General features: G+C 43.9%; 1 protein-coding gene across 2 annotated transcripts in view; it reads right to left on the minus strand.

Moving 5' to 3' along the window:
- RABGGTA (Rab geranylgeranyltransferase subunit alpha) overlaps window positions 1-12,724 on the minus strand; it is a 210,064-nt gene extending 197,340 nt beyond the window's left edge. Inside the window, exons 1-2 of one of the 2 annotated variants that reach the window (XM_078644946.1) lie at window positions 12,532-12,724; window positions 237-278 (exon numbers count right to left, since the gene is read on the minus strand). In XM_078644946.1, coding sequence (XP_078501072.1) covers window positions 237-239 — 3 coding nt within the window. In that variant the 5' untranslated portion in view covers window positions 240-278; window positions 12,532-12,724. Of the gene's footprint in view, window positions 1-236; window positions 279-12,050; window positions 12,165-12,531 lie in introns of those variants that run through there. The other variant, XM_078644945.1, reaches the window with a different exon arrangement.
- Window positions 12,725-15,957: the final 3,233 nt, after the last annotated feature.

The following is a 15,957-nucleotide window of genomic DNA, read 5'->3' on the forward strand; positions in this document are numbered from 1 at the left end:
ATCCACTGAGCAGGATTTCTCTATAATGCCTCTACTCTTAGCAGGTCCCAAGACCAATACACCACTGTCAGATCCAGCTATAGTCTTACTGTTGCCTCTCACATTCCCCAACTAACCAACTTGTGATTTATGCAGCTCTTTCAGATGTATGCTCTCAGACCACGTGTCTTCATCACATGTACTCTGCAAGCTAGAGAAGAACACTAAATGTAATGTTTTGCACAGAAGTAACTCACCATGTTGGCAACAAGTAGTAGCCGTAATTCACGATGCTGCACCTAAAACAGGCAGGGAACATGTTATGTCATTGAAGCTGCTGTTAACATAGGCAAAAAAGGATACAATATAATCCCATTGTCCGTAATCACATGTTTTCTGGTAGAGGTCAATATATTTTCAACAGGTAGGGAAACAGGCCCCCATATGGCTATCTGAATTTACTGAGTTGCGGGGGTGGGGTGGCTAAATCTTTAAAATACTGTACTCCATTTTAATACTTCCCTCAAACATCTGCCACTGACCTTTTCTTTACCCTCAGTGAAAGTTCGCCCCAGAACCCTGCCTTCTCTCCTTACTTGGTCCTTTTCACTTTCTCCAGAATACTCCCACTACAGCCTCCCAAACACTACAAATTGTCCGGTTTCTTATTCTCCCTCACATGCCCACTGTTGCTGCCTCCTTAGTGTCTTTTCCACTGTTTGCTTTGGGCTCTCTCCCTCAATATTTGTTTTTTTGTAGTCTGGCTGATACCCCAGTCTTAGTATCCTCTCTCATCCATTTCATGACACCTTTCATCACCAACTCCTTGGCTTCTCTCCCTTGTGCCCCTTGTTGACCATGTCTCCACTTTGCTTCTCTACCCATGCACTTGGCTTATCTCCACTCCTACATATTTACCATACTGTCACATCCGCTTTTAAGCACTCTCATTCAGTCACTTGCCTTTTATCATCCCCTTTGGAGGTCCCCTTATGAGGTTTTTAACTCTTTCAGTTGGCTCGCGTATTCCTCCCGTTGGCAAGGTCTCTTTCTGGGTCCTTCTCAAAGTAGCATAGGACACTATTCAATCGATCAAAAATACCTGCAGATGAAGTCTGTAGCACTAATTAGTAGTGCAGCCTCTGAGCCATATCTGAGACATGTGCATTGTACTCACAAATAACCTCTGACTGACTTACAGTGTGTGCTGGAATCTCCATAATGAGGAATGCACAACATTTTGACACATTCATTTGCAATAAATACCCTTAACGAAGCCCCTCTTTCTGGCAAGACACCCTCATTGACACCTTTACTGCCTTGGAATCCTATAGAAAGCCTTGGTTTGGCTAACGTATCTTCTAGTGACAGGACACAGGCAGCTGGCTTCCTCCTTTCTGTATCAACCCTCTAAACTGCTTGTGTGGGAGTTACCCAATGTTCATTGCTGTATACTCCTTTATTTAATTTATATATTACATATCAGGCGAACCTTACCGTTGCATACTAACAAAATCATCATCTCTTTTTAGCAATGATTTGGGTCTGTTAACATAAGAAACATGTTCCTATACCTCAGTCACGTGCCTTATGGACAAAGGATGGCTCGCTAAATCTTAACAGTAAGGAAAAAAAAGTATACGGGACCAAACCCATATACCCTAAACCGGATACTGGGTAACAAGCAAACAACAGAATTAATGGATCCGTGGGACTCTTGTCTCCAATTGTAAAGCACTTTTCTACCACATTCTCATCAAAACTCCATTTTTGTTGTCAACATATAGTCTGTTACATACAATTAAAAGGGCGAAGATAGCGCAGTGCTCAATGTGCAGTGGTGTACAAAATAAATAGTGATACATATATACAAGAGGGACGTCCTATATATTGCTCCCTAAACAGCAATAGTACGGTATGAGTTCATTAATTACGGTCTCCAAATTCTTTAGGGTAACAGGCAATCCCAGTCAAAATGTTTCATCCCTATTTGGTCTTTACCAGGGGCCTCTTCAGGACATATATATGCCGTCCGGCTCATTAACTCTCCACAGTGTGCATCCTACGAGGGGAGGATTGGCAATTGCTAGAAGAAGATCTCCCCAGCTTTAAGACCAGCTGGGGAGCCAGACGGCATATTTATGCCCCAAAGAGATCATGGTAACGGTCACATAGGGTCAAAACGTCAATAATAAAATCAAGTGTTGATGAGAATGTGGAAGGAAAGTGATTTAAAATTAGAGACAAAAGAGTCTGACGGAACCATTAGTTCCCTCATTTAAAACTTAACAGTGACAACTTAAATACTAATTCTCAGTGACTCTTACTCTTTATGCCCCTTCAATTGGTGGCTACCTGAATTAGAAACGCATCCTATCCCGGTGTAACATGCTAAAACCTAAGATTTATATTTGATTTCAACCTATCTGTTAAAGTGTTTCATAGTCTTGTTTCCACAGTAGTAGGAAGTTGCAGAATATTGTTCCTATCTTCAATACGGATTGCCATAAACCAGTGTCCCATTCTACTATTCTCATTTTATCAATGAAACTTCCTTGTACTTAGGACTCCTAAATACCCGATGGCAACTCATTCAAAAAATGGCTGCTATATTACTATTGAGCTTGACCTTCTATATCTCCACACTTACGAGGACTGCAACTCATCTGTTGAAGTCGTGTTGTCTGTGCCATTGTTTTCTTTACAATGAAGGAAGGACCTCTCTTTATACAAAAGAATGTTGTGCCTTAAATGTCTGAGTGTTCTCTCCACTTCCTATTTTATTTGCGTTACTACCATCAGGAAAGCACCCATGGGTTCCAGGTTCTTTTCTGGTTCACTGCCAAGAACTGGAATTATTTTGCTTTAACTACTACCTCAAAGACTGAGCATCTTTCCTTTCTGAATAAAAAATCGTAAAGATATAGATTTTTTAATTGTTAGTGATCTTCCTGCCAGTCAAAAGGTGACTCGACAACACTAGTACATACTGCTCGAATAACAGTGTTTAGTAAGTTTACTTATTCATTCAAGGGTGAAAGGTATGTCGAGATGTGTGTCCTAAACTATTGCCCAGCAAGGCTAAAAGCCAAAACTGGTTTGAGATTGCTTGAATCCCCCTCCTTGAAGGGACCCAGCCTGGCAGTTTGGGTTGGACTGTAACTATTCAAGCAGGGCAAAGGCTGACTCAAAGTTTCTACAGTGGCACAATGAGTCTGATTTGGAGGGGGCTACAGCCCAGAGTAAATATCTGTGGCTGGACAGGGCTGAACTAAGCATTCTCCTCATCTTTTGTTTTTTTCACAAGTGAAAACCCAGCGCAGACACTGCTACATCAGACTGCCAAACAGAGAATGCACATCTAAGAGGTATGAAACTTCCCCTGCCTCACCAAGACACATCCCTCAAGGGTTTTTATACTTATCACTAGGTCTCTGTACCTTAGGATTGTGTTTCTCCCTTATGCGAATATCACCTCGCCTAAAGCAGCTCTTATGCTTCCAGGGTTCTTCTCTTATCGCGTTGTGTCTTAACTACTCTAATCCATGCCCACATCTCTTATGCAACTAATTTGGAAACCCTCATTCTTCAATCCATTATTTCACTTTAAATTGGAGTTTTAAAAAAATGACCTTTTGTTTGTACCACAACCGACAAAAATATTTTCCTACTCTGATGCATTTTAATTTAAAGTTCAATTTGGTTAAGTTTCCACTCCAAATATCCAGATGCATCATGTTGCTGAGACTAATACATCCCTAATAATTATGTTGTTTCTGCAATTACAAAACAGTTACCCCCCTGGACTTTGTCAATGCATTGGATCTGGCAACCAATGACAAATTCACCATTGTTGCAGCACATGCAGTGGCATCGGTTGCCCCCAAAATGCCCCAATTATGGCTAACCTTGACTACTAAACCAAAGAGGGAGCTCATTTTCCTTGCTTGCATTATGGCCCATGGCATATTTGCTATATTATTACTGGCACACTGATTCTCTCGTCTGGTATCTATAATTTTCTTCCTGCTGTAGCGCTCACGTTGAATCCTTTGGCTTTCACTCTACCACTCTTGCATAGCTTAAGTGGACTAGTGTATTGTAACACCTTTGGCCAGTCCTGCTTTCACCAAACAACACACTATCATTGCCGGGACGTGTAGTTCAATGTTAAGGTCTGGCTTGGAGACCAGTCTTTTATTTTTCAAAACATTCATACATAATATAGATACACAGAGTGAATTTTGATTAGTCTGCTTTATCCATTGGTCGTTTAAACTGTTATTCACATTTTGCTTCTGCCCCCCACAAGATACTGCTTAGGGCAGAGAGTCAGCCCACTTTATTTATTGGTTCTCCTCACTTTGAGTTACTGAACAAAGCTGATGTTCATTGTTGCCGTGGGGATGGAAAAGTCCTCAGCATGGTAAGAGATGTTTACCCCTGCCCTGAGTGCCTAACTGTACTGTTGTATGGAGCCCTAATGCTGATATTGTTGTCATAGGCAAACAAGGATAATGCGTGTGTGCCATGATATAGGCCTAGTGCACGGAGTGAGGTTTTGTCAGACTGGGAAGGGCACGCAAAGTGCTACTCTCGTGTGGGGGAAGGCTACTGCCTTCACCAGGAGTTATTTTATCATAAGAGAGTACCCCCAACACCATCAATCTAATCCATCCTTATTTTGAGAAACCTATGCATTGTTTCTCCAATCAACAGTAAAATGATGTGTTGTAAATAGCTCACTCCGGTACAAGACAGAAATGCTACAGTACTGAGCAGTGTGCGCAGACTGGCTATGTATGCTGAAGGCATGTGACTATAGTGGCACATTGTAAGGAGGTAACAGTGCTGGAGGGTAAGTTTTATATAAATATACATCGAGTAAAAGTATGTCAGAAATGGTACATTACATGGAGGACCTTGGGTTCCTTTTTTAGGAAGCCCAGCCTGCGTGAAAAAGACATGAGGAGTGGAGAAATCGCACCCCACCCCCAGAAACAGATGTGTATTGCTTTGAGTTGGGTGGGACACACTGGAGGACGGGACCCTCCCATTACACTTCAAAAGGTTGCTCTTTAATTCGGTGACAAATCACAGGGCTAATAAGGGAATCATACAGAGTAGGGTTGGAAGTCTGTGATTACACATTTGATGCACATATCACTATGGGTGACATCCAAGTGTGAAATCAAGTCACTTCCATGAATTGCATTGTGGGACAATCAGCTTCAGAGTCTTGCTTACGGTGACAGACAGCCTTTCATGAGAAAAGAAGAAAAAGAGAAGGGTCCACTTCAAAAGAGTGAGAACACCAACATAAAACTTCAAAAACTCAAACTCTAAATTACAGTTTGGTGTCTGAAATTGTACTATAAGAAGAGGAGGATGTTGAGACCCCAAACGTTGTCAACTGCAAAGCAGCCAGACGGGCTGTGCAAGGAGTGGAATCTTTGCAAGGCTTCTGCCTGTGACCAGAATTGGGAGCAAAGACATGCTAGCCTTCCAGCTGGGTGAGGGGACATCACCCAGGAAACAAAGATCACCTGTGCTGCAGCTCCAACGCCTGCCTGATTGACAAGACCAGTGTGGCTTGTGAAGAAGAGGAGAGCGTTGGAGGGAGCGAGGTCCAGTGGGGAGCCATGCTAAAAGGACTCTCAGCAAGGTGAGAGGGTATGGCTGTGCATTAATCAGGCCCATGTTCAGTGTCAGCTCAGCGACCACCGTATGATAGAAGAGGATCGCCGTGAACTGAGCCATGAGTTAAGCACCATGCAGGAGTTAACAAACCCATAGTGCTGTGCTGCAGTGACACCGCATGCCAGAGGAAGCCACCAGTAAAGTTACTACTGTGAGAATTGCTGTGACTTGCAACCGTCTTGGTGGAGGCGCTTGTACTAGAGGAGTCTGTGCCTGTACTGTTTGGTAGGGCCAGGAGGGGCTGCCGGCACCAACGTTGCCAAAAGATTCATGCTGCCACCTGAAGAAGGGACTAAGGCTACGTTCGGCAGGTTAGACCCTAACTGCGAGGGAACTGCCCATGACTGGCCGAGGACTGCCAGGATGCAAAGGATGATGCAGCACCCTCACTGGGCTCCAGTCGGGAGCTGAAGACAAGATTCCCCCCTCCCGAGTCCCAAACCCATCCCCCCCACTGGGTAAAGCCAACTCACTGCATCTTTGCTAGCTGGGAGCTGCTCAGACAACTGAGAGAACTTCAGCAGCACTACTCAAGAGAGAACTTGCTCTGCTGTGTGGGCCGCGGACAGCCTGACTTCTCTGAGCAGAGCAGGACTCACGGGTGCTCATGCAGAGGACATCGGTACACTAATTAACTCTTCTGTGCTGTGAGCATGTAAGACATGAACTGGGCCAGAGGGGCCCCGAGAGATTCGCTGATAAATGGTGCTGCAGAACCATTGACACTTTTGACTAAATCCTGAATAGTCAAAGGGCAACTCTTGGGTATGATCTAATAGCATTCCCTGGACATGTCTAGAAGTGAATGGAGAATACCTTGAACATGTTACACTAAGGAGGTTGGAGCATGGATTTGCCAGACAACCACTAAGGTCTGACTTCAAGGGGATTGTTTTGCTACTAAATGTCATATTGCATTTGTAGAGTTAGAAATGAAATAGTTTTTTTTCCTTATAAAAGCAAGTATTTGACTAGACATTGATTTATTGTTTATACTGTTTTCACTTTGAATTAGGAGTCATGTTCACTGACCTGTATCTGAACTTACCCCCACCAAGGGAGCCTTGACTGCGTGACCACAGCTACCACTGAGAGTCAAGTGCAGAAGAGGAACTTGCCCAGTTGAGTGGGATCCACCACAGTTGGGCCTTTTAGCCCCTGCATGCCCTGTGGGACTCTGAAAGGAGTTTTGACAGTTCCCAACTACCTAAAATTAGCTCCTTTCTCTTCAGTGACAATGCTGGTTCCAACTGTTTTTTATTTTTTTTTATATATTAACTATCAATACTGACTATTTACTTTACCAGCATTTTAGGAGCCAAAATAGATGAATATTCATCATCTTTCTTCTATTCAAAGTTGCTACATTTAAGTGTTTAAGTGCCTGCATTTGAGCGCTTGGTATGGTAGGAATGTATTCTGGCTATTTTCACAAACAATAAAACACATCAAGCAGTGAAACCATTTCCAGTCCTGAAGAGTTCTAAAGCTTGATTACTAGAGCCTGTGATCTATACCAAGGGCCCAGGAAATGAGAGGTCAGGAAATCGCTGCAGCTGGGTCCAGGAGCTGGTTGGGGAGCATTTTATGTCCCAGAGGCTCAAATCAGGAGGCCAGAGGTCTAGCCCTCAAGTCACTCTGGGATCAAGATGATGTTGCAAGTCCAGTCCGTCTTTCTCAGCAAAGAGACAGCAGGAAACAGTTCAGCACAGCAGGGCAGCAGTTCCTGTAGAGCAGCATGTCTGAGGTCCTTCTTTTATACACACCCTTTCCTTTGAATAGGGGAGAAGCTTATAGAGGCATGCCTTTGAAGTGCACAGATGCACTGCCTTCCTAGCCTTGGATGCAGACTAATTATGGGGGTATCAGCCCTTTGTGTGGAGGCAGGCTACAGCCTATTCAGGAGTACGTGGGGCTATGCCTAGCTGCTCTCTCACATCCTGCCAGTGATGACTCATCCAGTCACAACTACACTCCCATTGTGTACACAAAGCCCAACTGTCACTCACAGCCAGTCATGTGACCCTGAGACAGGCTGCAGACACCTAATGGCTAAGACAACAAATGCCAACTTTCTGAAAGTTGCATTTTCAGAATTATAATTTAAAACCTGACTTCACCATAAGTTAGGATTGTAGATCAGGATGCCAGAGACATGAAACATTAACTGGTTATCTTTTCCCATTTGGAAATTACAGTTATAAAATATAATAAGGCAACCCCAATGTTATCCTATGGAAGAGATAGCCCTACGATAGTGAAAAACAAAGTTAAGCATTTTTCACAAGTAGGACATTTAAAACAAATGTACATGAACTACTTTTTAAATACATTGCACCCTGCCCTCTAGGCTGTCCAGGGGCTACCACAGGAGTGACATATGTATTAAAAAAAAAGAAGGCTTGGGCCTGGCAAACAGTGTATTTTGCAGGTCGAAATGGCAGTTTAAACAGCACACACAGGCTTTGCAATGGCAGGCCCGAGACATGCTTAAAGGGCTACTTAAGTGAGGCAGGCCTCAAAAAATCATAAAAATGTTACTAGACCTGCAGGTTAGTGACAAATAATCAGCTCGATCAAAGTGTAATGCCCTGACCCATAAACTGGTTTCAAATTATGTGATTGTGGGCAAATATTTTAATTCACTGAGCTGCCATTTTCATCATTATCACATATAAGAGCACCTTCAAATATGAGAGTTCAGCATGTCTGTTGGACAAAAAACTATTTTGTTTGATATAATAGACTAAACTTTTGCTCCATATGCAATGCAAATCGAGCCATATATAGGATTCACATTAGCTCGGACTTGCCTCTTAGTTCATTAACAGCATTGTCATCAGGGTGGGGGCAGGAATGTTTCTCAAATCATGTTTAAAAACGATCACTTTTAACTAAAACATCACTAAAGTATGAAGTGGTAGCACACTATAATTTGGAATCAGCAGATTTTACATTGAAATGGCCACACGATTTCTCACTGACGTGCAGGTTTACTGATAAAACTATATGAAGCAAGAGGGTCAAATCTAGCACATTCATAACATACATGTATACAAGGGCAGACTAGTAGGTCTCCTGGTTGTTTCACAATAAATAGAGATTCTCCAATAACAGTAATAGTTGGACATCACAAATAAACAAGAAAGTTCAGATTCTCATGTTCTTTATTCAAAAAATCCATGGGAGAAAGCTTGACAAAAAAACAGCCGACACGTGTTTCGTCAGTACTAAAGGTAAGTACTTAAGACTTTTTCAAGGCTAGGCAGGACGAAATGTAACGTTGTGTGTTACATAGGGGCTTGTCCAAACATGTAGATTTTAAAATATGGAACCATATACAAAAGAAATCCGGAAGGTCAAGTCACGGTCCAAGTATTGAAGGATGTGAAATCAGAGCATCCTGGTCTAGGTGTTGTAATAAAAGCACCCTGGAAGTTCTGCATACACCAAGCGCAGGGCTCCCCCACACGGATGTCGTGGCCAAATGAGCTCAATTAAGATGAAGGAGTCAAGATCGGAGCTTAAGTAATGAACGTCCCAGGAAGTGGGTTCCAATATACTGCAGCCAAGCCCGTTTCACTGACTCCGCTACCACACGGACTCAACCTTACATGTTTTTCGCTGCAGTGGGGCTTGGCTGCAGTATATTGGAACCCACTTCCTGGGACGTTCATTACTTAAGCTCATTCACTAACAAGTGAGCACTGGATTGTACCCCTAATAATCTCTTTATCTACAATTTGGATACTTTTATTAAGACATCGATCATGACTCCTTCATCTTAATTGAGCTCATTTGGCCACGACATCCGTGTGGGGGAGCCCTGCGCTTGGTGTATGCAGAACTTCCCGGGTGCTTTTATTACAACACCTAGACCAGGATGCTCTGATTTCACATCCTTCAATACTTGGACCGTGACTTGACCTTCCGGATTTCTTTTGTATATGGTTCCATATTTTAAAATCTACATGTTTGGACAAGCCCCTATGTGACACACGACGTTACATTTCGTCCTGCCTAGCCTTGAAAAAGTCTTAAGTACTTACCTTTAGTACTGACGAAACACGTGTCGGCTGTCTTTTTGTCAAGCTTACTCCCATGGATTTTTTGAATAAAGAACATGAGAATCTGAACTTTCTTGTTTATTTGTGATGTCCAACTATTACTGTTATTGGAGAATCTCTATTTATTGTGAAACAACCAGGAGACCTACTAGTCTGCCCTTGTATACATGTATGTTAGGAATGTGCTAGATTTGACCCTCTTGCTTCATTTGTATTTTGTCAATCACTGATTGCCATTGAATCTCTCTTGGTAGTGGGGGATAGCGGTCTATGCAGCACTCCGTCTTCGCAACTGAAGATTTGTTACTTTTCCAGTACTTATTATACATCTAACTGTCATCAGTGAATGTGCGGTCTTTTCCTTCTGGATACACCACTACCGTCTTTCCCTCTCTGATAAAACTATATAGTGTACAAACAATGTTTGGAAATAGAGTTTCTGCAAATATCTGTCATTTGCATATCACAAAGTAAAGTGTTCGGATTTCTTTTGTTCCCATTTAACTCTGTTTGCATCACACGTCTTAATGATTTTTTTAAACGTGTTTTTTGTAATTACTGATATATTTGAAATATTTGTAATATTCATTGTCTAGCAATTTTTTTTTAAATGTTGAGTTAGAGAAAAAACTGACCTATTCAGACAACTCTCTTGACAAAAACCTCTAATTGTAGTAAGAAAAAATAAACCTCAATTTTCCAAGCAGTAATTAGTAAAAAGACAAACTGATATTTGACCTCTTTCGTTGAACAGACAGGAAATGCGTCAAGATAAAGAAGATATAATGGCATCTTTATTGCTCATTCACTTTCTGAATTAATAGAACACCTGTTCTTTTCCAGCTTAAGTTCACTCCCCACCTGGGACTAGTAGGCGCTAAAAATAGCTAGACCGGATAATATTTGACTCACAATTGCGAGTGGGCGGGTAGATATTTTGAGGCCTGCGGATAGCACAACCAGTGCTGCAGGCCCACTAGTAGCATTTAAATTATAGACCCTGGGCACATAAAGGACCACTTTCCTAGGGACTTATAAGTACAATAAATAGGCCAATTGGATATAAACCAATGTTGCCATTTTTAGGGAGAGAGCACAATGACTTTAGCACTGGTTAGCAGAAGGGTCCTAAGGCCAACAAAAACGAATTCTTACAAAGAGTGGAGGGCAAAAGAAAAATGTGTAGGAAAGACCCTGCAGAAATGACCAGGTCCAGCACAACCCCCTTCCAGCCACATGCCAGGCTAGACTGATGATGGGCTTTCCTGCTTAGGCAATAGAACAGAGGCAAAGACCATGTCATGCAGGGACTCTTGTCAGTTCTACACCTCTCTGAACTCAGTTGGATACCTATGTCTATACCCTTCTGAGCCACTGAACTGACCCATGGGGAATCCTTCTCCTCATCTAGGGATCCCATTTGTGCAGCACCTAACCGTAACTTACTCACAGAGCATCCCACTAGGAAGATAGTACCACCCTGGCCAACAAAAAATCCCATGTCCTCAAGGCCTTCTGGAGCTCCGCATTCCTGATGCTCCTTTTGGCAGGCAGCCCCACTCTTGGCAAAACACCTTGAGCTCAGCCACGGTTTAACTCTCCAGTTTGACAAGGGCAAACTCTACCCTTGCAAGTGGGGCCACGGACACAAACGGTCAGGCAGAGAGAATTTGAAATCTGAATTGGTCTTAGACATGGGATGGTTGTGTACACCAAATCACTGTATGGCATTGCACAATACATGAGGCATGTTAAAAAAAGAAGAATAAAACCACTATTAGCAGGGTGGAGGGACACTGCTGTATGCATGACCTTAATGCAGACAGCTACAGGCACCCCTCTGAAGATTGATGTCGACTGGCCAGGGCACAGTGACAGTTCACCAAAAGCCGGCCTTGACCTCTAGTCTCCCTCCCATGACTTCTCACAGCCTCTTCAAATCCGCCCGGTTCGATATTCCTTTTGCCTTTTCCTCATCTTCCTTGTCATCCCTCATTCGGCTTCTAGCCATCTTTCAATTCGACACTCACTTCCTCTCTTAACATCCACACCCTCGGTTGATCTCTATTAGTCTCTAGTTTGACACGTTTCGCCTCTTAAACGTTTCCCCATGCCCTCCCTTATCCATCCCCTTGACCCCTTTCAACTGCTTGGTCCCCTCCCATGCCTTCTAGCAGCAACAGGACTCTCACGCCTATACCGCAGCCCTGCGGCTTCTCACAACACCTTGCATGAAACCCCCTTTAACAATCCTCATCCTAACTTCATTGCCCCAGCCCCACACCCTGCGAAATTGCCCCTCACCTCCTTCCTTAGGGCTCTATTTTAGCAGCAACAGCAGCGGTAGTAGCAGCAGGCTCCTATTAGAGGAATGACTCTTAGCAGAGACAATATCACGTGATCTGCACGCCAAGGCACGTTCTGGAGAAGTAGCGTCAGAAACAACCTGTTGGGCAGCGTCTGGTGCTCATTAAAATCCTCTTCCCTGGCTGCCGTGGGGCTTCACGTGACAGCGTCAGTGTGCATCACTGTCCCGTTCAACTCACGGAGTGGAGATGCTGTCGCGAGTGGGGCTGCGAAGGACAGCGAGCTCGGGGAAAGTGTGCTCGGCCGTGACTCGCTGCATAGGGCCTCCACCCTTTTGTCTTACCGACGCGTGCCAGTATGTTACCGCACGGCCTGTCATGGTGTAACTCAGTGGTGATTGAACTATGGGGCCCCAGGTTGAGAGGCGGCCGAGAATTGGTGGACTATTGGAAGCCAGATGTGTCAATTAGAAGAGTACCTGGGCTTTAATTGGGGCGGGTCTCCGCTTTTTAAAGGGGTGCCCAAAACGGGTCTCTATCGGGCAACGGGTCTCTATCGGGCTCTGTTTTGTCCCCAGGCGGTCCGATTTTAGGTCTCGCCTACGCAGCTTCAGCACAAATATGGGGCAACTCACTTGACAGGATTCGTCCTTCCGTAAACAGTACGGTATCAGTAATAGTTTCAGAGGAAAAAAATCTGGCCAACGACCACTAGATGGCAGCACTGGTTAAATGTAGGAGGATGATAGAATAATTTAAGAGCGCAGAATAAGGTGCGGCGTTGAACTTACCTGCATGTCGTTAATGACACACTTTTCTATTTCTTTCTTGGCCTGCAGCAGCCTATTCTGTGATAACGGCAGAAAAGACATCGCATGCCAGCCTGTCGTGCGTATACCTTGCATATTTACATTGGCAGCCTCGCCTAGCGCAGAATTAATTGTACAAAACCAACACATTTCAAACTTCAAAAAAACTGTACAAATAGGAGTTGCGCGAATGCAGTTAAACTCCAGACTACGTAATACACGTAGCGAGACTGCGTCATTTAATGCACCTTTTACCATTAGAGGTTTTAGATTGTCACTACAATGCCGACTACATTTAGCAATGGCATTAACAACCAGAAAACCCGAGTAGACACAGCCATCCAACCATGCCTGTGTTAAAAGCAACAATTCTAGCTCCACTGCGCATCACTCAACTTTAAATGGAAGGAAGAGAAGGAAAAAGCAGCGTTCTTTTTATGTGGTTATTAAATAAAGTGCCTAAGTTAAGGGTCACTAGCATTATTCGGCACTGAAGGGAGAAGGAAGAAATTATGAGAGACGGAAGTCCCTCGCATAGTGATGGGCGTGTACACCTGTCCGGAGTGCCCCAAATATATACATGTCTAGATGAGATCCCTGATGCGGATTTTTGTTGTAATGGGCAAACACTGACCATGCGTGTGCGCCATAACAGGCCTGTCTCAAAGATTGGGACAGGTTAGGACCGGAGAGGTGCCGAAAACGCTAACCTCACAGAGATGCCTTTGCCAGGACGAGTGCATTGATGGCAGCTTACTGTGCGCTCTCAAAGCAATAGTTGTGTCAGAGGTCAGTGTGCTTTTCCCCCTGGCCGCTGTGCCCTTCCTTTTCCTATATATTCAAATAGTCTGCATTTCACCAGACAGCTGACAAGTTAAGGCAGAGTCTCAGATGTCAAGCCACAGATAATCGTGTCCTCACTATACAAATTTAAAGAAGTTGCAATTAAAAGGAAAAAAGAGCTACTGCTTAAACGTTTCGTAGAGCTTGACACTAAATGTATATAAGAACGTTATAAATGCTGCTTTAAAAGCGAAAATACTTCACTAAAATTGATAAGGCTTAGACCCATTTGTTAGTAAAAATCCTTAATAAGGAGCTTGGAAACGTTTATTCTCCTCTGAACACCGAAGCGTCTGTTAATCACAGTTTTAAACACTTGTCTATGAAAGTAAACACCAATTTTTAACAAACATTAAAAACGGTAGAGCTTCAATCAAGAATACATGATTTATCAAAAGAACATTGCCGATCAACGAAGTTTAACTGTATTTGTACTAGCAAAGTTCCTCACCAATGTTTGGTACACTCGCATTCGCATTCTGAAGATGCAAGCTCCCTCTTAATTTTAGGTACACATTTTTAACGCAGTTTTATTAGTATGTATTTTAAGGTCTTCATTGTATTGATCATGTATTGTTGAAAATTAGTACGGTTTGGTGAACATTATCTGCGCCATCTTGCCTCTTCCCCTGATGCCACACTTTTGTCGTGCGCACCCGCCATTTTAAGATGCCCTGATCAGAACGAACCCTTTTGCATGCCGCTGGCCCCTGACATAGCCCTTCGCCCTCACTAAGCCTGCACGCTGACCAACCCCCTGCTTGCACCTGCCTTGAATCATAAACCCCTCTTCGGCGCTGCTCTGCCCCAGGCCCTCATCCTGTTCCCAGCGCGACACCTCCCTTCTTCCCTTTCATGATCCCTGGCCCTTGGATGCAAACCCCCCTTTTTCCCCGTGTGCCCGTTTGTCTTCCCCGTTCCCAGGCCGACACCTAGCTCTGCCGATACTATTCCTTGCCCCTCCCCGCACAATAGAAAGCTTCCCCCATCAAAGGATCCCCGGGTTGATCAAAGCCCCCTCCCCATGAGATCCGATCGACCCCCACATTCCATGAATCGGCGGAATATCCAGCTGCGCGATACTCATCACCTGTTGTGACTAGGGTGGGGACTTCAACTGTAAATATGTGTGGGAACGGGCCCGAAGGGGGGATTCCGGGAATGTCTTTCCGTACATCAAAGCTTTATCATATGTATGTAAACTGTAATAAAAACCGCAAACACTGTATATAAGGGGCCAGGCCTCAAACATAAGTTAGAGCACCTCAGAACGATACCTGCTGTCCGTTTTGCTGTGTTCTCCTCCGGAGAGAATAAAAACCTTGTTTCCTGCTTTCCAGTCTCCAGCGCCTGCCTCTTCATTGATTAAATGACTAGAGGGTCACAGAGGCATTACCGCCGGGCAAATATCGATTGTCCCCGACCCGACTAATTTATTTTAACAATTGGCGTCCCAAGCGTGGGGCCCATCAGCGACTCGTGGATCCAGTGGGAGAGGTCCCGACGACAGAGTGAACGACTGCAACGATCGGGAGAGCTCTTGCCCAATAGACCCTCGTCTGGCAGCCGATCATCCGAACTTCACTAGTTCTGAACAGACCTCTCTCGAGTGATCTACGGTCCTGACTGGGGACCATTAGGAGTGCCGTGAGAAATACGAGAAAAAGAGGACGAACGGGCGCTGGATTCGGAAGACAAGAAACTGTCCATACGGTCCGGGTAAGGTCGTGTAAACACGACGGAGTGCGAAAATAATTGATTGCTTGATTGTTTACAATATATACTAGTATTACTCTTTGTTAACTTATTTTGGAGAATCACTGTCTGCACACGGAGAAACAGTAGGCTCCTTCTCTTTTGCAAACAGTGAAAGATAGGTAACGTAACCGTCGCGCCTATCTTTCTTCCCCACTGACTCTATTATTTCCTAACGGTTTTTGGGAGACTCCCCTCTCCCTCACTGATTAACTGGGTTCTTTAACCCCGAACTACTGTTCGCAGATTGTCTTCTGGAGATTCTCTGTCTGCAAACCGGAAACAACAGATTCCTCTTTGCGGTTAGTGAAAGGGTAGAGGACGCAGACTTTTGCGCCCTACTTACTCTCCCCATTGTCCTTTCTCTATCTTATTTATTTATTTGATTGTTTGATTGCTCCTCGTTATTGGTTACTTTTTATTTTTGTTCATGAGGTATTCACTGCCTGCAAACAACGAAGAATAGGAATATTCTGTCTAGTCTTTGCACCTAGTGAT

The sequence above is a fragment of the Lissotriton helveticus genome, chromosome 5_1 (genome assembly GCF_964261635.1).
Source record: "Lissotriton helveticus chromosome 5_1, aLisHel1.1, whole genome shotgun sequence".
In the NCBI taxonomy this organism is placed as follows: domain Eukaryota; kingdom Metazoa; phylum Chordata; class Amphibia; order Caudata; family Salamandridae; genus Lissotriton; species Lissotriton helveticus.